Source organism: Vidua chalybeata, chromosome 1 (genome assembly GCF_026979565.1).
Source record: "Vidua chalybeata isolate OUT-0048 chromosome 1, bVidCha1 merged haplotype, whole genome shotgun sequence".
Classification (NCBI taxonomy): domain Eukaryota; kingdom Metazoa; phylum Chordata; class Aves; order Passeriformes; family Viduidae; genus Vidua; species Vidua chalybeata.
Genome location: NC_071530.1, coordinates 139,245,246 through 139,266,103, shown reverse-complemented (window position 1 = coordinate 139,266,103; position 20,858 = coordinate 139,245,246). Strand labels below are relative to the sequence as shown.

The 20,858-nt window shown below is 46.8% G+C and overlaps 1 protein-coding gene across 1 annotated transcript in view; it reads left to right on the top strand.

Annotated features, from left to right (window-relative positions):
* The first annotated feature begins 3,947 nt into the window (after positions 1–3,947).
* Positions 3,948–20,858, top strand: part of EXT1 (exostosin glycosyltransferase 1) — a 175,141-nt gene continuing 158,230 nt past the window's right edge. Inside the window, exon 1 of the mRNA XM_053967426.1 lies at positions 3,948–5,134. Within this exon, the coding sequence (XP_053823401.1) occupies positions 4,188–5,134 (947 nt within the window). The 5' untranslated portion in view covers positions 3,948–4,187. The remainder of the gene's footprint in view (positions 5,135–20,858) is intronic.

The following is a 20,858-nucleotide window of genomic DNA, read 5'->3' as shown; positions in this document are numbered from 1 at the left end:
ACTTGACAGTGGTGATAAATCAGCTTTCATGCTGTTCTATTAGCCAGGAAAATATTATCAATCCCATTTAGCTGGAAATGTGAGACCCACAGGTAGTCTAATACAGTGATTACCCCAGGTAGCTACCTATAACAAGCCAGTCTCAGCAGGAGAGTCTCATTCCACTCCTCAGAGAGGATGCTCTCCTGGAAATTGTGGGGGTGATTTTAGGTCTCCTACTAGGGCAAACACTTTAAGCACAGTGTTACCAGATTAAAAAAAAAAAAGGGGGGGGGGGGATAGGGACAGGTGAGAGAGAGTGAGAGCACCTTCCTCTTATGTTTTGAGTGGATTTCAGTGCAAGAAGCAAATTCCTATCTTCAGGTTTGGTACTCAACAGCATCAAAACTAACATGCATCCAAGTGTGTGAAGCAGTAGGAAATTTTTCACATTAAAAAAGTGGAAGTTACCTCCAGATTTAAATGACAGCTGAGCCAGGAACTCCAAGGAATTAATTTTTGAAGGCATCTAAAGCTATAGCTGGACACCAAGAGAGACCCCAAAATGAGGAGCCGACACTAATGTGCCTTGCTAAGAATTTGGCCCCAAGTGACTTGCCACAGATTGAGCAGGTGTTAAGTTACGAAGTCATAAATAGAAAACCAATTCCCTCTCCTGGCCTTTCATTTAAAGGCTTGGACAGATTCCCAGACAACTGTCAGCCACATGAAGATATAAATTATTTAGAAGAGTGCAAAGGGTAATGAACCAGGGTCAAAAGCCACCTGCAAACTTGCAGACCCTTAGAAGGCAGCAGTGGCCAGAGCAAACCTGGGGTTGGTTACTCCTGTTCTTGCCACATGGATACACTGAAATATACTTTCACCACTGATTCTTCCTCGTCTTCAGTCAGAATTTCTATTACATACAGGTTTCTGCTCCATCATCTACCTGCCAGGTGGCAGATGCTGGCAGAAAAAGGTAGGTTTCCTTTTCTGGAGTGCTCAGCCTCCAGTGCCTGCCCAGGCTATGGATAACCCTCCAGCCAGGGAACTGAAGGCTGGTTGTGTGATTCCAGCCACGCTGCCCACAGGGCCTGAGCACCAGCAATGAAGTGGGCTGGACACAGGCTGATGACAGTCCGTGACATAGGAAAGTTATAAACTGTGTGATGGCTAGTCTAGAAAGGTCTTCAAAAAGGCAACTGATCACCATAGCCACTCTCTCCCCAGTTACAGGCACACACACATCTCCTGGAGTAGGTTCTGCCTGGCACAATGGGATCCAGATCTCTCGGGAGCAATCAGACTGTAACTCAGGAATCCTACAGATAAAACCTGCTAGTGGTGATCTGTTGAGGTTTATTTATCTGTGGCCTAAAATGGCAACCTCATTGGCTTTTTCCAGATGCAAATATTTCAAACCTGAAGTATTCACTGGTGCTGTGAAGTTGGAAACAGCATGGGTACCTCAAGTGCAGAGCAGTTCAGCTGGAAACCCAACAGCTTTCACTTCCCTCCTACACTTCCCTGTTGCAGGGAGCAGCACCATGGTACCACAGGCTCACCAGCACCGCATCCTCAAAATCTATTTGCAACAGTTACCATCCTTGGCACAGGCAGCAAAGCTCACAGCCTTCCTTTTTTTTGTTTGAAACTGGTCCCCAGAGGCCTAATTTGCAGAGCAAATTTGCAGTAATGGGATTCCAGATTCCACCTTCCCGTGCCTGACAGAAGGTGCCTCTGCGAGCTGCCTTGGTTCACCTTTCAAGAAGCTGACCTCTTTTTTCCTGAACAGCATCTCAGTTCTGGAATGTGAGCTGTGACACATGTTTCAGAGAAGGCTACAGGGCTAACAAATAGATTAATATTTAATCACACTTCCCCACTATTGGGTCATTGTCCAAAATTTTTGACTCCTGTACCTATATCTACACCAGCCAAAAATATGACTTCGTTCTCAGAATCTGACTTTTTCTTATTATTTCCAACTTCTTCCTGCAACAGTCCTCCCCACAGTCAAATTATTTTTGAAGGGAACTATCTTCTCTTGGCTCCACACTTGGAGCTAAGTGTGGATTGACCCACATTTTTCTATCAGTAATGCACCCTTCCATAGTAAGCTCCCACCACATTTCCTGAAGAGACACTATCTTCACACACATTATGCATTTCTCCTCCTCAATGCAGCATCAGTGCAGGGAGAAGAGGAAAGGACACAACAGCAGCCTCAGCTCATTCTTGGGACACGCATGGAAGAGTGCAGGGGTAGGGAAGCTTTCGGCTGATGTGAGGCTTCTGTCCCTCAGGTGGTGTAACACCCCTCTATATTTGGCAGCTGGAGAGGGAAATTGCAATACAGGAAAGGCAAATCCTTTACACTTTTGATGTAGGATATGAGCAACAAGGAAAGCACTTTGGGACAGACTTTAGCATCAGATAGTTACTTGACATCCAGGGTCTTGTGCAAGCACCTTGAAGCCCATCCCAGGTAATTTCCCCACTATTATTTGCTGAGCTAGCAGGACTGAAACAGATAGATTCAGGGGTGCTGCAATCATCCCTTCCAGCACTGTGGGTGCCAAAAGAAGTCGGGGCCCCCAGCTGTATTCCTGTGATCCCCTCCAGCCTGGGTTCACCATACAGGCCATCCTGCCTGAGTGATCAGGGCTCTCGCAGAACACAGGCTGCTGGCGATGGAACTGAACGCCAAGGAGGGGATGAGGTTAAGCTCAAATACGTAGCTGCAGGGATGGCTGGGTGCTTAGGCAGCTCTCTACAGACCACTCGTTTATCAGCATCGTTTTGCTGTCTGCCAGCCCCGAGGAGCGGCCTCAGTGGTGCGGTGGGCCTGCTCGAGGGGATGCCGACCGCACCGCATCCCGGCCGGCGATGGCGGGGGCGCCCCGGGCTGCGAGGGCAGCCCCAGCGCTGGCAGCGGAGCCACGGCCCCGCCTCTCCCGGCCGACCGCACCGGGGAGAGAGGCCGCGACCACGGTCCCCAGCCCTGCCCGCAGCACACAGAACGCTCGTTACCAAGCGCCTCGTTACTGGGGTTTTGGGTCTCAGCCCCGGTTTTGGGTCTGTTCCCTCGGGACCCCTCCAGCATAGCGGCGCCACACTCGGCAGGGGGCGGCAGCGGCGGCGCCGGCACGGCCGGGAGAGCCGGCTCGGGGCACGCTCGGCCGGGGGCTGAGGGCTGCACTGGCAGGGGGGCGGAGCGGGCAAGAGGCGAAGGGGCTCCCGAGGCGGGGCTCACTGGATGCCACCCCGCGGGGCAGCCCCGAGCGCCGCGGTCCGGACAGCGCCGGCCGGGGACCCCCAGTGCCGCCCGGGGACCCCCAGTGCCGCCCCAGCAGCGGCGCCCCCCGCCCGCCGGGTTATGAATGGGCGCGGCGGAAGCCCCGCCCCCCCGGACGTGACGCCCGCCAATGGGGGCGCGGGGTGCGCGGCGGGGTGAGGTCAGCGAGCGGGGCCGGGGCGGGGGCGGCGCGGCCCGGGTGCGGCGGGCGGGGGTCGCGGCCCCGGGCGGGCGGGGTGGGCGAGCGCGGCGCTCGGCGGCCGCTGCTGCCGCGGCCCGGGGAAGGCGGGGAAGGAAGGAGGGGCGAACAAGGGAGGGAGGAGGAGAAAAAAGAGAGGGAGGAGGAGAAGAGGAGGGTCCTCGCCGCCGCTGCTCTGTCCTGGGGGCCATTCAGCGGGAGCGAGGCGAGGAGCGAGCGACGCCCGGGCCAGGCGTGGGGCGCCGGGCGATGCGGGGCTTCGTCAGGCTGCGGCGCGGCGGCCGCGGGCTGTGAGCCGGCGGAGCTGGGCCGGGCCGGGCTGGGCTGGGCTGGGCTGGGCTGGCGGCGCGGGGCGGAGAGGGGTGGGCGGGAGCGTGGCGGAGCCGAGCGGCGGGAAGGCGGGAGCGGCGCTGCCCGGTGCCCGCCCCGTGCGGGGGGCCGGCCCTGAGTGCATGCGGGGCGCCCCGCCGGGCCGCCGCCGGGCCGCCGCCCGCCGCCCCTGAGACACCGGCGGCGAGAAAGTTGCGGCGGTCGCCCACATGCGCGGCCGCGGCCGGCGGCTTGGGGAACGGCGCCGAGCGGAGGTGGGCGAAGAGAGTTTGAAGCGCTCGCCGGCGGGAAGATGGCGGAGCGGAGCTGAGAGCGGCGCCCGGCGAGCTCGGGCTGCCCCCGCCTTCCTCCGCAGCCCCCCGGACCCCCGCCGGACACATGCAGGCCAAAAAACGCTACCTGACGCTGCTCTCTGCCGGCACCTGTCTTGCCCTGCTGCTCTACCTGGGAGGTGTGCGGCTGCGGGCGGCCCGGCACCCGCCGCCCGGTAGCCGGCATGGCCCGCGCCCCGGCGGCGCCGAGCGGCCCTGGCCCCGCTTCCCCGATGCCCTGCGGCCCTTCGCGCCCGCCGAGCGCCCGAGCCCCGAGGGCGGCGGGCGCGTCTCCCCCCGTCAGCGGCGGGACGCCAGCGCCGGCCTCTACCGCGGGCGCCGCTGCCGCATGGAGTCCTGCTTCGACTTCGCCCAGTGCCGGAAAAACGGCTTCAAGGTCTACGTGTACCCGCAGCAGAAAGGGGAGAAGATCGCTGAGAGCTACCAAAACGTCCTGGCCGCTATCGAGGGCTCCCGGTTCTACACCTCGGACCCCGGGCAGGCCTGCCTCTTCGTCCTCAGCCTGGACACGCTGGACCGAGACCAGCTCTCGCCCCAGTATGTGCACAACCTCCGCTCCAAGGTGCAGAGCCTCCACCTGTGGAACAACGGCAGAAACCACCTAATTTTTAATTTATACTCTGGTACCTGGCCCGACTACACTGAGGATGTGGGGTTCGACATTGGCCAGGCTATGCTGGCCAAAGCCAGCATCAGTACTGAAAACTTCAGACCCAACTTTGACGTTTCTATCCCGCTCTTTTCTAAGGATCATCCTAGGACAGGAGGGGAGAAGGGATTTTTGAGGTTTAACACCATCCCTCCTCTCAGGAAGTACATGTTGGTATTCAAGGGGAAAAGGTACTTGACGGGGATAGGGTCAGACACCAGGAATGCCTTATATCACGTCCATAACGGAGAGGATGTTGTCCTCCTGACCACCTGCAAGCATGGCAAAGACTGGCAGAAGCACAAGGATTCGCGCTGCGATCGAGACAACGCCGAATACGAAAAGTAAGTGAGCGGTGCCCCTTCCCTGTGCTTGTATCCTTAGGGCATGCCGGCGTGCCCTCCGCTGCAGGCGGCCCGGGCCGCCGGGCAGATATGAGCAGATGTGTGCCAATGCGCTGGCAGTGGCCAGAGGAAGGCATTCATCACTCCTTCGGGCGAGTCGGTGCCTTCTCCCGTCAGCCGTGGGGCTGCTGGCTGGCTCCGTGCTGCCTTGGCCGGGGGAGCTGGCGGGGAGGCACTGAAGGGCGATGCGGTGTCCTGCAGCCGTTGCTTGCCCAGGGACTGGTGACCTGCACGCGCAGCCTGATGGCTTTCCAAACCTTGCCAGCGGCGGAGGTGCTGTTGGAGGATGCGCTGGCATTTGGCACTGCTTTTTGTGTCCCCAGCGCCTCTTAGGCCAGATGCCCTGTGCCTTCCCTGCCCTGAGACAAAGTTTGTACGTGTCCTCAGCTCTCTCCAGGTCTCATGTGAGCCAGGCTCCCGAAGTGGGTTGGTTGCTGGGGGTGATGGCTGGGGTGCGCTCTACAAAAAAACACTGCCTGGTGTGTGACCTGTGTGTATCTCCACAGACAAGCCAGTAACCTGCCTTGCCGTGTTTTTCCTCTCAGTTCAAAGCAGCACAGTATCAGTGAAGGAAGGAGTGTTGGCTGTGTTTGTGTCCGGTGTATGAGTTTCTGGTTTTTATATGTCAGATGATACACCAGTGATGCGAGGTCAGTGTGTGCTTCTGTGAACGCCTGGTTGCTTGCCTTTCTTCGACTTTTATTTTTATTTGTTGGTAATGTCACTGTGAAGCCAGATTTTTGTCTCGCTGTACTGCTGCCCTTGTCTTCCAGTCTGCTTTTCAGGTTTGTATATACAGCTGCCGGGAAAATAGCATCTGGGAATTACCTCCAGGATTGCGATGCTGACTAAGCCGTTTGCAGCTGATTAGTTTATTTAAATGCCGACCACCGCTATGTTTGCAGCGGAATAGGTGCCTGTATATGAAGATTTTCACATGAGAATATTTCCTGGATAACATGAATTATTCACTGAATTAAAAGAGACCAGCCGTACACATCACAGCACTGTGTGATGTGCAGTGGAGCTGCACCCAGAGCAGCCAACGGCTGGAGGGTTTTGTGGTGCACAGGGGAATGTGGGTGGAATAATACTTCTGGAGAGCATTTGGGAAGAAACTACGTTGGCATTAATACTGGTGAAAATTTCTGACTGGCTATTTCTCCACCGAAACTAGTCCCGGGGGTTGGGAAGAGACCGGGAAGGTCAGCATTACAAAGTCGAGAAGCCTGCGTGAACTGCCTGGGTGAACTCTGCTCACCTTTTGGTTACTGTAATTCTGCTGCAGGGGGGAGGAAAGAGCAGTGCCAATACTGAGTGGGTTTTTAATCCCATTCATTTTCAGAAAACTGATGGGCGAGTGGTGAAATAATGCACATGTGGAAGTGATACAGCATCAGTGCTGGATGATCAGTAGAGATACTAAGCTAAGCTCATGTTATTTGTCACCCAGGAGTCCCTGCGGCTTGTGGTCTCCTTCAGGGAATATATGCTTTGGGAAAGGAGGGAGACCTGACAATTGCAGCCTTTCAGGGTGTATTGGTTTTTTGGTTTTAGATCTGAGTAATAGGAGCTAATTTACAGATGGGAAAAATCCTGGTCATTTGCTGTAAACTACAATGTGTGTGCTGTCAAGTTGTCATAAAACCAGATATACCTGCCTGTGGCTTCACGTGAGTCCAATTTTTTTACAGCTATGCCATTTGGTCTAATAAATGATGGACCTCTCCCTGTGAGTTCTGCTCCCCCTAAAGTATCTTTGCCACTTATTGTGGTGAGATTTGTATATAGCAACCCTCAGGGGGTATGATAGCATGTACCAAGCTGTACCCACTATGCTGTGCTAGTTATACAAAAAGCATACTTGCTGCTAGGATGCGGCTGTATCTGGGGTGGGGGGCTTCAACATTTGTTGCAATGCTGCTGTTAAAAGACAGGGACTAGAAACTGATGCTGTCAAGAAAATAAGATTACTCCAAGAACTGAGGCAAGCTCAGGCTGTGGTCAAGCTGCTGAGGTGAAGGGGTTTGCTCTAGTGGACAGCTGCAGATGCTGCAACTATTTGACCCCACATTTTACCGAAGCAAGGGCACCTGGCAGTGTGTGCGGCTGCCCCTTCTCACTTGTGCCTCGGTGCCGATGCACAGCCGAGTGTGCCATCTGCTGCTCTCCCAGCACCGTGTCCTGCCAGGGCCTGTGTCTTCTGGCTCCTCCGTGCCTGTAGGGACCATGCCTGGTGCTCCAGTCCCTTTATAAAATCTGCTAGGGTCACATCCCCAAGGTAGCATGACAAAACTGTCCAGCTGAAATGCTTCTGTGCTGATGTGTAAATCAGCTGTGAAAGCTATAGAAGGAACTCCATTTTTCATCCCATGTAAAGCAGCATCTGATCATCAGTGAGGCTGTAGTGCTTGTAAAGAAGTGTCTCTAAATACATCTGGGCCTTGAAAACTGCACATGGAGTGGCTCTTGTGAGGCATTTGGGCGTTGGATTTAACCTCTTCAAGGTTTTAATCAAAAAGAAGGAAAAACATACTCTCCAGGATACATCTCTTGGCATATATTGGGATTGGGAGTTGCATATTGTGCTTTTCTGTACTGATTTTTCCTATCCTCTGCTGTGATATTTACACCACTTCATGTGAAAGACAGTAGTGTAGGTGCCCTGGCCATGGAGAGCTGGCCTTTAGATAGCAGTGTTTGCCAGGGTGATATATGCATGGTTTGGTCTAGGTTAGAGGCCTTGCCAAGCCAGGTAAATTAGGTGACCAGAATTTAAAATGTGCTAACCTTGTGTTAGCAGGGTAGTGGTGTTATGATGTGTTGGGCATGGGGCTGCACAGATCACAAGTTACTTGTGATGGGGTTTCATCTAGGGTGTAACATTTGGTGTTGGGCTCACATGAGGTCCACCTGTCTGTTGGATGTGGTGTTTCCTCTCTAGGAGATTGAAAAAGCCAAGAAGGATGACTTCCTGACCTCTGGAAAAATGCGTAGAGTGTCTTTCTTTGTTTGGGGAAAGCATGGATGGGCATGTGTGTATTTGACTGTCTCTGTGAATTGTATTGAAAGATCTATCTGTATGTCACAGCTAATTAATTTGCATCCTAGTTACGCATCTCAGCAGATAAAGCTGAGGCAGACTAAAATGAATTACATTATCATGATTAGACTGCTAGCAAATAGGATATAAAAGAAAACAAAGAAAACCTCTGGTTTTCTTTACAGTGTCCTTGGTTGTCAGAGGTGGCCTTTGTCACCCAGCACTAGGGCAGCTGGGCTTTCCGAATTCCTTCACAATAAGATTTCAGCCTCAAGCTTTCTATTTCACAAAGGGTTAAGGGAATAAAAGCTGCTGCTGCTGAAGTTTGAAGACAGCCTCTTAAATATTTAATGACAGTCTAAATATATACATATGTACAATGTGTTTTAAACAAAGGCAGAATTCATATACAGGCTTAACTGGTTCCAAATAATTACTTTTTGGAAGGTAATATAAATTACTGTGGATACCAAAAGAAATGGAGGAATGTGATGTTCTAGTAAAGCCAGATGCAGAGAAGAGGTTTGCACCAAAATGAGAATCTTTCTAGGAAACTAAAATAATGTCTGTGGTATATCCCCTGACCTGCAGCAACCCTGCCCTTGGAAGATGGAGAGGGTAGAGGTGATAGTATCAAAAAGCATACATAAAAAACAAAAACTCATTCAAGGAGACTTTTTCCTCATCCATCTAAAGTAAATGATGAGAATGAAGCAAAAGGGAAAAAAAAGAAAGGAGTAGAATGAAGAAAATGAGAAAAACCCGTATTTTTGGAGAAAATCAAGCTGTGGTGGAGTTCAAATAGCATAATGAGTTGTTCTTTATAGACTAGGTTTTTTGACTGGTCAGTGCTTAAAAAGCCTGTGTGATCGTGAGTGAACTGAGAAAAGGAGGTAATACATGCAGGACCTCATGAGTGGGACTTGTTCTGCCGGAGGAGGTTGGAGGCATGTGGTAGTGGAGAAGGAGCCTATGGAAGAAGCTGCTCACAGATCTACCTGGGGCTGCTGAGTGCTGGCAGAAGGGGGAGAGCAGCAGCACCTTGCATGCTTACACCGGGGAGACATCTCTGCAGGGCACGCAGTAGCACTAGGCAGGGTGCTACAGGAGGATATATCCAGCTGAACATTTTCATTGATGCCTGGTACCCGGTATATTTACCTGGTGTGCACTCTACTGGTGGAACATGTGCCAATCGCAGCTGAACCGCCCACCCTTGAAAATCGTGAGTAATGGTCGCAGTCATACAATAGGCACAGAATGGGAAGAAAAGCAGGTTTTAGTTTTGCTTCCTTCCCACTAGGGATAAAATACACATACTGAAAAAAAGAAGTGGTAGAAGTACACACAAGGGATGACTGCCACTCAGCAGACTGGCATGAGAATGTGAAGTAAGGCTTAGGCTTGCCCATCCAACATGTGATGATAATGTAGGCACTCTGTATGCATGTATGTGCGCGTTTCAAACAAAGGTGAAATTCTTGTATTTGTCATATACTGAGCTTCTGTGCATTGTACTAAAATACAAATATAAATGCCATACTTAATCACTCACTGGATTATTTTTTGAATTCTCTAAAAGCCTTCACAAGTCAGCTCATTTGCTGCTATTTAGGACAGGTCTGAGAAATCACACAGGTTCCAGTTGAATGTTGTTCAGGACATCTGAAATGACATGGGAACCAGTCAGTGCATCTTGTATATCACCAGGCTGTTTTGGGAGCTTGGATAAAACTCAGAAACTGCTGAGAGTGCTTAGGCATTTTCCCAGAGTAACTTGGCTCCTACAGAGACCTGTCCCCACCAGACTACTTTTTAATATTGATTTTTGAAAAACTGGAAATTTGCCTGGTCTGCAATACATTTATCCAAAATGAAGTAAACAGGTAAATAACAAAGCTTTAGTGGATGTCTGAGAATATAGGACTTGCTCTATTGTGTTTTTCTTATTGCTCTCTATGTAGTTCAGAGTGTCCTTATGTGCCTGTTGATGCTGATTTAATGGAAGTAGGGCCCTAAGGGGTAGGAGCTTCCAGAGGCTCCAGGCTGATGCCCTGGCAGGAGCTGGGAGCAGGGGGGGACAGGGGCATCCCTAAGCTCACAGCCAGCCGTGCAATCCTCAGTGGCGTTTGCACCAGGCTCTTCCCTCTCGGTGGAGGTGTGGGAGTGGGTGGATCCATGTGCATGATAGTGTTCCCATGCGAGCAGTGCTGGGCACTGCCGCGTGTGTGGCCGGGTGTGTAGGGTCAGGCACTGGCAGAGGAGCCCACCCTGCCCACGGGCCTTAAACCAGGCGCCCTCCTAACCTCAAGTAATTAAGTTTTCTTGTGGGGTGAGTTATTATTATAATTGGTTGCCCCAGGCCTTTCTGTGTCTTTCTATGAAGCTTCTCATAAGAGGCTGTGTGGTGACAAAGCATTACAGTAGATGGGTGATCTGGTCTGCAGCAGATGTTTTCTGCATGCAGAATGTATGTGAACACAGCTTTCACAGCTTGAGGGGCTCTGCTTTTATTTTTCCTGCCTAGGAAAATTGATCTAGGATAATTTATCAATAAATACTCATCATTGGAGAGACACTTGATGATAGAACAAAATTCAAAGAAAAAAAAATATCTGAGTCATCATTTTAAGTAGAATTAATCTGGAAACAAGTAGTTTCAAGGGCTTATTGAACCCAGATCAGAACTGAGCTGAGAGTAACAGTTCTAGCTACTTATTCTTATTCTTATTATACTTATACTTGTGCTTGCAGTGAGGTGGCCTCAACAAGAAGGTTCTCAGAGCATCCCTTGGTGTTCCTGCCTTCTTACCCTCCCTGGCTGGGTATTTCACAAGGCAAAGTCTCACTTCTGCAGGACATTTTGTAGTGGCCTAAAGTAAACTTCACTGAAACTGCTGAGAGAGAGAGGTGGCTGCATTTAGGATTCTCTTGCAGGTTCTGTGTGGCTGCCTGCTGCTCCCTGCTGCATTGAGGGTGTTTTCAGCTGTGGGCCTGTTTGCATCCATGCATCTGTGAAGTAGCGCATCTTGCTCGGAGAATGGGATTGAACAAGAGGAGTTCCGGCTTGAGACAAACCCAATTGAAAAAGACTACTGGTCTGACTGCTGGAGATAATCCTTTTGCCCCACATATAGTCCTGGAACAGCTCACTGGAAAGTAAACCAGCAGCTGCTTGCAGGAGAGGGAAGTAGATGAAACTGGTCTGCACGAAGCACTTATTTACTCAACAGATGTGAGTCAAGAGAATGTGCTGTAATCTGATGATTTCTGGAGTATTATCTGTGATTGTTTTCCTTTTCTCTCTGAAGGGTTTCTTTCAGAAAATCCAGAGTTTTGTGGTCTTGGGTAAACAAACTGTTTTGCTAACCAGAGTAGAATAATTGGTAGGTACATGGATAGCTGTCTGGCCTGTGAATGGAGGTAAATGCTATGTTCTGAATTGCTAAGGTGGCTGACTTCTCATGGACTTGGCTATATCTAGATGATGATGCAAGATTTATACTCTTGTCTCAAGTCATATGGATATTAGTTTCGCCTGTGGGAATGTGTGAATATAACTTCAGGTTATATTTAAGATTCTGCACCTTTCCACATTGCCAAGTGTTTGGGACATAAAGGTTTCGAAACCTCATGGTTTACACTGCGCAATAGATTTGTTCTTCCTCTGTTCATCCAGCTATGCTGTGCGTTTATGTGAGGCTTTGTGTTGCTCTTTTTCAATCCAAATTTCAGGAGGAAACAGGACATGTATCATCACTGTTATATGTCATTGTCCTTAACATAGGAGCGTCCTTAGTCAACTGTAGGGAGCATTGCTGCTACGTAATGCTGATACAACTCATTCCCACATCTCTAGAGAAGACAGGGAGGGAGGGAGCTGTGGCGGGAGGTGCCTGCGACACCAAGTGTGCACAGGAGCAATTAAAAATCCTAGCCAGAGAATGGTGGGAGTCCTTTCTTCCACTTATATAACAAATTATAATTTGTAACAATTGATAGCTGTACATAGGAAGAAACTATCCTATTATTGTGGCACGGGTGCCACATAGTCTGGGAGGGTGTTTGAAGGCCAAGAGGTGAGAGATCAGCATACTGCTGTGGTGCAGGAGAAACTAGTTTAAGAAATTAATTCCAAATGAGAATGAAAGAAATACAGACCCTATCTTAGCAAAATGTTGTGTCTTAACTGCTTTGCTGGGAAAAAAAATGGTATGAGTGGTGCCAGGTTGATGGCTTTCCAAATGCAATCTTACTTCCTAAAATGTTATCATTTCTTAGAACAAGAAAGCATAACTGTAAGCTAGTCAGGAGGGTTAGGCCTGCTCAACAATAGGAGAAAGAAGAGGCTGTTTTCTTTAAACATTTTGTGTTCCTGCACTTGTCTCTCCCACCAGCTCTTGCTGAGATTTAGCTTCAGTTTTTCTGGTGGTTCAGTGCTGTCTCCTTGGCCAGGATGCTAAATGGGCGTTCCCTGAAAGGTGGTAGGGGTGGGGTGTTTGTGTTGGCTCAATCAGGCTTCCATTTCATACTCCAGTGAGACAGACTTCTCAACCCTCCTGCAGTCCCTGGGAGAAGTGAGGTGCTGGCAGGGCTTCGCAGGAGCTCCAGCCTTCTCCTGCCTGGATGTCTCAAGACTGCAGTCGGATGTCAGTATTGCCACTGGCAACCATGCTTACAGTTCCATATGCTTTAAAAATGGAAAGGAGTCTTTGCTTTTCCTAAGCATTTTGGAGGTTTACTTTACTGCTTTATAATGTTTAAAGCCTGTGTAAAACTGAAATACTACTCATTTATGTTTTCTGTATTCCCTTCTCAGGAAGCATCAGTGAGCGTAGGTTTAAAATGATTTTCCAATAAAAGGTGACAGTTGTCAGAAGCAGTATAAAGCAGCTTTTCTCTGTGTGTCTGGTGAGGGCAAATAGCCTCTAAAGCTTTTTTTTGGGTTTTACTTGTCCTGGGTGATGACATGCTTTGTATATGAATCTTTTAACTCTCCTTGCTTCACTCAGCTGCTACTGAAGACCACTGCTTTTCCAGGCACTGAAGCGCTGTCGTTCCTGATCATTCCTCCAAGGGCTCCTGTTAGCAAATTCAGTAAAGCTTCTGTAAGTTGACTTATTTCTCCATGATGGTTTCTGGTCCAGAAATACATGAGAACAAAATAATTCCTGGGTTCCTAAGTGAATTTCCCATTTATTCACTTTTTCCCCCTCTAATATCCTCTTTGTGTTTATGAATGAAACAGAATTAGGGCTAATTTAGTTGATTGGCTGCAAAACAAAAGTATTGAATGCTAAGAATGGGAAATGAGAAGGCCTTTCTGAAATGTAACTTCTTTGCATAATTATAATAGATTATAATTATACATTTGGGTGTTTAGCAGTGGATTTGCTGTAAACATGGTTGTGGGAAATCTCTTGTCACTCACTTGTGTCAGTTCGAGTCCCAGTGCAGTCCCGTCGATGGCTGTACCAGCATCTCTAACATCATTTCTCTTTGGGCAGGGTGATGTGCCACAGAGAATGCAATCTCCAGTTCCCCTCCCAGCTCCTCCTACAAAATTACAGTTGGTCAATATGGCCATGTCAGACTGTTGACACAAATCAATAAGATCAATCATTCTTCAGCTCCTAAACAAAATTGAGAGCGTGATGCTGACAGGCAGCGCATAGCAGTAAATTCCTAAAGGAAAATTGCATACCTTAGTGTTTGCTGAGTGTATCCGTGGGGGATCCTGTCCCGTTAATAATTAGTTCTTTGAGGCTGTAAAAAGGAGCATAGTATAAATAATTTCCTAGAGCTGTAGTGTGTTTTATGACCCCTGCAGCCTTCAGGCTGATGGAGAACATCACCTGACCAACAGCAGTGTGGGAGACAGGGACAGTGTTTGGGTAGGAATCCTGTTTTTCTTCATTCTCCTAGAAGATCTTGACTTCTGATACTGGTTTTTGCCTGGCAAATAATTGCAGACATTTTATCACAATACTGGAATTCCTGATGCAGTCAGGTAGTTCAGTGTGTTACTATCAGAAAGCCCATCAGAATCATAGTTTTTGTAGTCAAGAGTAAATTCAGAGGCTGCTTCTAAAAATCAGAATCTTTGTCTGAAGGGAAGGTCAAATTTTTGTTATAATGTCTGAATTTATATCTCTGAAAGCTTGTTTTGGTGTGTCTGCCCATAGACTCAATCAGCTGCTTCAGGAAGATAAACATATGAATGTTTAATCTTACGAGTTTGCCACCAACCATTGTGCTGGGTGCTAGCAGATTTTTCTTTTAATTAAATATAATTTATCTAATCCTAACAGGAAACATAATTATAGGATTTATTTTTTAATACTGTGATTTCAGAATTATTTTATAAAGAATAGTAACACTTCTCCCTTAAGGGCGGTTTAAAAATCAGCAAACAAAATAGAAAAAACTGAAGTGCACTTTGCTAAAAGTAATAAATCTCAGACAAGATGCAAAAAAAAAAAAAAAACAAAAAAAAAAAAAACAACAACTGAAATGTTGGAGCTGCAATAAAGCTGAAAATTAATGATCAGTAGGTTGCTGCTGCTGCAAGAGAGTGAATGCATTATGGATTTGAGGAGACGCCTATAGCTTATTAAATGCTAGCAAATTTTTGCATAAGCAGTAGAAAACCCTGATCAGGAATTGTAAAACGGTGTGAACTGCAGCTGGAAGATCCAGTGCCACAGAGGATGTGTGCACCATGTGTATGGTTGAAACATAAGAAAGTGCTTTGCAGGATCATGGTCTAAAGTTGCACGCTAAGCTCCTTTAGTTTCTGATCGGAGGGATTTAAATGTTTCAGTAAGGCATGACTGTAGTTGCAGGAAGGGATTTATCATACTTTACATAAGGAGGTGTGTATAACCATTTAAAATAATTTAAAACAAATAACATCCCTTCACCCTTACACCCTTACACTTTTTTTTTCTCTAAACCCAAAAGCTAAGACTACTGCTTGAATTGTAATGGAATAATATATCAAGTGAGTGATCACATCAGGCATGGACACTTACCAAATCACAGCGAGATAACTGTGAATAACTCTCTAGTTTCAACAATTTGCATGGCCATTAACAATTGATGGGTTTCCCTTAGAACCGCATTATCTATGGCAGCAGGATCTATTCCTGTGCACTGCTTCTGCATACTAAGTGCCAGACAAATTCTCAAAACTGAGGATAATAAAAAATCTGATAGCAGCAAGGTGAATGAAGCAGGTAGGAATTTCAAGGCGACATTTTTTGAAGATAGGGAAATATTTCAGGCAGTCCTGCATTTTTGTAACTGTTCTTCATCTCCTTTCCCTGCCTATTTCTTTTACTACAGTTATGCAAGTTTTAATTCAGGCTGGTGTTAGGTTTCTTTTCACTGCTTGGCATCACTTCAGGCTTGATTGTCGGAATGGCCTGTGGTCAGTTAAAGTGAGATTTTAAAATACTTTTTGTTACAGTTTTGTGTTGGACAGTTGTCTTCAGAAGCTTTTATGCATATTTGACAAAAGATAAAAATGTCGCTGAATTTAGCTGTCCCAGATTGTTGGGTGGCTCTTTCATGGGAGTGATTTCAAGCAGGTGATAAAGATGCGCTTTCCTTATTAGAATCATGCCACCATTTTAATAAGTGTGCAACCCATCCCTTATTTCTAGTCCTTTCAGCTCTGCCTGACAGCATGTCAGTTCTTTCTAGATTCCTCTACCAAGCTGACTTTTCCAGCTCCAAATCTTTCTCTTTTTATTTCTCTTTCTCACCCTCTTCCCTCTCCCCCTTTCTTCTCACGACACTGTTGTTGTGGCAAGATGAAAGCAGCTGAGTGAAGCGGTGGTGGGGAAAGCTCGGGTAATCAAAGCACACAAGCGGCTGGAGCTGTGGGAAGGCAGGTGGGTGACACATCAAAGTCAGGGGTACGTGTGCTTGCTGCTCTCACCTCTCCTTGTAAATGACCCCCCCTGCCATAAACAGAGTTCCTGGGGTTAATTTGTGAGTTCACACGCACACAAATGCAATTACTTTTCTACGGCCTTCCCAAAATTTACTTGCAGAGACCAGCAATAAAATCTTAGCTTTGTTCCTTGGAATATGGCTTTTGCAGATGTGGTGTGTAAGGGGGCAAGTACCTAAGTTGGTACTACTAATAGCAGGAGGTTGATTGTTCACCTTCAGCTGAGGGTAGCCCATCACCTTACTGTCCCATCTGCCTGTCAGTGTTGTTTTAGTGTTGCTGGAGGCAGGATGAGAGCTGGAGGGTCTGAGCAGAGTCTGGTTGTCCCCAGCTGGGCCTTGCATGGTCAGAGACCCTGAGAACCTGTTGTTAAGGGACCTCTTGGCTGGGGCAGGGAGCACCCCTCACTTGGCCAAACATGGATGCTGTTTCCTGAGCTCTGCGCCCAGTGTGAAGGCTTTAGGGCCCCTCAGCTCAGTAAAAGCCCCAAATTCCCACTCATCTCTAAACTCCTTGCATGTCTCTTGACATGGAGCTGTGGGGTTGGGTGTTTTCTCAGCTGTTGCCTCTCCTCGGATCCTCCTTTGTCTTCGCTGTGGAGCTTGGCAGTTGAGCACCCCAAAGTCTGGATCGACTCTTGCTCTGTATTTATGCAGAGGAACCTGGTCCTTGTCTTAACTGTTTGTGCTGAAGTTGTCAAAAAATCATTGCCATTAATTGACAGGACTCTTCCTCACTGCCTGCTGATGCCTGTTTCAGTTGCTGTTGCTGAGAACCAAAATAACCAGGGTGCTTGTCTCTTTACTTTCTGTATCACAGCATTAGTGAATTGCAGTGAAAACAGGTTTTCATCTTTTGTTTTGCTTTATTAGCTATTTCTGATGACCTGTAATAATAACCCTTTTTAGCAAAAAGTTTTTTACTCTTTCATTTTTAATGAAAATTCTTTATAACACAGGTCATAGTAAAATAATTCACTGTGTGTGAATTATTGTGTTGTTATTACAGTATGTATGTGTTGTTTGGGTCTAAAACTGGTGATTTAAGAATTGAGAGATAGTGGTATGATCCCTGGGTGCCCTGCTGATTGTAGTCACTGGTTATAGCCATAGTTGTTACTTTAACTTTGGTCTCAGGGTAACCATGTTTCACAATAATCATTGCACTGATTACTGTAATTGCAGCTTGTGGTGCCTGGTCTAATAGTTAACTGACTGGGCCAATAAAGTATGGAATTTAATGAATATTTGTAAACAAACTTGATTAAGAAGTAGGTTGAGGATATGCACTGGTGGAGGATAATAGAAGAGACCCATCCTCAGCTTTGATAAATAGAACAGATGGAAACCTGAAAATGAGCAGCAAAGCATGGAAACCATCCCACTGCTGTTTACCTTGCGTTTATTGCTGCACCACGTCTTAAAAAATCTCTCCTTAAAAAAAAATGGAAGCTGACTCCCCACTGCAGTGTGATCCTGTGTACACAATTTCAGTCTCCTCTGCAGAACTTTAAAGTATTATCAGACATGATGTTGAAAACTGAATTTACAATGTAGGTCTGGTATCAGCCTTAAGTAAAGAAGTGTCTATTGTCACCCCATGATTGAATCATAATGTACTTAAAATGAAAAAGGAAACCACCATTGAAAATGGGAAATAGATTTCATAGTGGTGCCTCTGGGGAGGTGGATGGCTGACATCTGGTAGTTGCCGTAAAGTTGGCTGTGTTTTACTGTCCTTCAGGAACTGCTTCCCATTTTTGCTGGTTATTGGCTCTGGTTGTGTCCACGTTTCAGATGCATGTCCTTCATCTCAGGGATAGAGGCCTGTCCTGCACCCTCTGTCAGGCCATTTGGGAGTGTTTTGTATGAGTCTGGCAACTTAACAGTAGAAGGGTACATCAGGTTTTGGATGGTTGCTTTAAGTTTGCCAGAAATCCTTTTACACGTCCTTGCCTTCTCTCTTCTCTTTCTCCGTCTTTATTCCATCTTTAAGAACTTGACTTTTATTTGCAGGTTTTCCTGACTGTGAGTGCATGGGTGTCTCTAACAAAAATAGCATTAAATCCTGTTTATTTCACCTCTCCTTTTTTTTTTTTTTTTTTTTTTTTTTTTTTTTTTTTTTTTTTTTTTTTGTTTTTTGTTTTGTTTTGTTTGTTTTAAGCTTTTGGTTATGTGAAAAGTTTAGCATTAATGGAAATGCGTTAAAGGGAAATGTGTAAGGAGCCTTGAGTCAGAGAGCTCCTGCCCTGAGCAATAGGCTGGTGAGTGGCTGCTCCTTCTGCAGGAGCTTGGAGGGGAGGGTGTTTTCCAGCAGCTACAGTTCATCCATTTGCTTCCTACCTGCTGGTTTCCAACAGTATTAATTTTTATGCATTTATTGTATTTAATTAAAAGCAGGGCTGCTTACAGCAATGCTCGCGGAGATTCCGCCTCTCCACCAAATGCAACAAATAGGCATCTGGTATTTGTTTTGTATAACACAATCCTCATAAAATGAAAAGTAATAAAACATAATTATCTGTAAAGGCTTGTTTTATAAGCCTAGGAATGAGCTTGTTCCTGCCTTGTTTTTGTCTAGTTGTAAGATGGTTTTAGCCCCTCTACAGATTAACAGAGAATCAGTTATTACAGTGTTTTAAACCCTGGTGTGTAAAGGTAGAAGGTGGTGTGAATGCATGCATGGGATAGCACTACTGGATCTCTAGAGGAGAGAATAGTCTTTCTGTTGTTTTTAGAAGTTTTTCCCTTACAAATAATGGGTTTTGTTTGAAAGCTTTGGTAAAGTAAGAGGGAGGAAAATCTGTGGGCTACATGAACAATTCAGTATTTCTGAGCTATAGGCCTTAAAGTTGGGTTTGAGCCCTTTCTGCAAACAGCTCATCCTTGGCAGTGTGAAGGACAAGTGTCATGGCTCTGTGCTCATGCTTGAATGTGTGTACGGCCTTGATTTGGCCCTCACTGCATTACTGAACAGATGTTAACTGCTATGTATCTTCATTTCTCAGAGTATTGCTGGCTTGATCCACCTCCAGCGGTTGTCAGGATTCCCAGCTCAGGATTCAGCAGTTTTGAAGAGCTAATTATACTCATTTCACCTTAGATTTGCTGCTTGCTATTTGTTTGTAGGCAGCTATGTCATTTTGCTTGCCTTTGGCTTGCTGTAACCCTACAAAGTCCTACCTGCTACCACATGCTAGCAATATGTTTTTCTGGAAAAAAGTGAAACCAGATCATCTAAACCGATTAGATAGTAAGGTAAGACATGTGAGTGGCTTATGGCTGTCTGAAGATGAAGTGTGAAAACCAAATCCTTTTAGAAAACTCACTGTCTGAACTTACTACTTTTTTATTTTTCTTTAAATTAATAGTAAGCAAGAATCTACTTTATTTGTAATGAAAGCTGAAAGCTGTGGGGCTGCAAAGCACCTTCAACTTCAACAAGCTTTGGAATATGTTTGCTTCGGTCCTGTTCTGTGCACAATTAATTAAAGTGATAGGAGAGAGCTTCGCTCAGCTTTTATGTGAATTGTAGCCTTCTCAAAACCAGATATGACTTAAGTATTGCTTTTTCCCTGCAAGACAAGCCTTGTAATTTTGAATCTTGATGAGTGGCTGCTTTTGTTCTGCAAGTCTCAGAAACAATAGGGTTGGGAGCATATAACACTGCCAAATGATAGCACTTTGGAGAGAAAAATCATCTTCAAGTGCCTCATTCCTTGCATCTTCCATTCTGCAGAGGCTGCCTTGATGCAGCCCCAGGTGTAGAGAACCACTGCTAGGGCAAGGAGATGCTCCCCCAGCAAGTCTTGCTTTCTAGGTGGCAGCAATGCCTGGGCATGGATGGCCATGTGTTGAGCTGCTGCTGCCCTGTATTGAAGTAATTTCCTTTAAAAACATTTTCCTTGAAATACACTTTATGTTCATCGTATCTGCGGATACTGGTGTAATCTGCTCATTGCTGACTTCAGTTGTTAACAGCACTGCTGTGGCTGCTCTGGGTCCTCAGCCAGAGCACGGCCAGCAGCAGCAGGGGAGGTGTTAGGAGGCTCCTGGCGGCCTTATGTGGTGTTGCTTTCCATGGCCAGAAGCCTTTGATCTATTCAAACAGAAGCCTAAGAAGTGGGGGATGGATGCCACATTGCAGGCTGATGTGTAAATGCATCCTTTTGCACCAGTCTCATTTAACTATAAGCTAAATGTGCCATGTCCGGCTAAATGTGCCATGCAGAGTCCGGCTACAAGTCAAATGGTCTGAGATGTTTGTCATCCCCACACAGTATATAATGTTCCATTTACTTTTTTATGCAAGACTGGAATTCAGTTGTTTTATTTTTTATCTATTTCTTATTGCTCCACTTAAGTGTAGAGTAGGGAGATATCTCCCTGGAAAGTTTACTGGTCCTTAATTCATTAATGTCTCCAGAATGTTCTGAGACGAATGTTGCTTTGCATTCACAATAACAGAATTGAATTTAAAAGTTTGGATGCCTTCTGATTCAGACTTCTTATTTCTCAGGAATAATTTGGTTTCACTTTACTAGTGCAAATGAAGTGAAGCCTTTAACTTCAGTCCTGCTATCAGTGTGGCATGGACTCATTATTTGTTCTCTTACCCATTGTGTGCAGAGTGATTGCTTTTGGCACATTTTCTTTTAAATG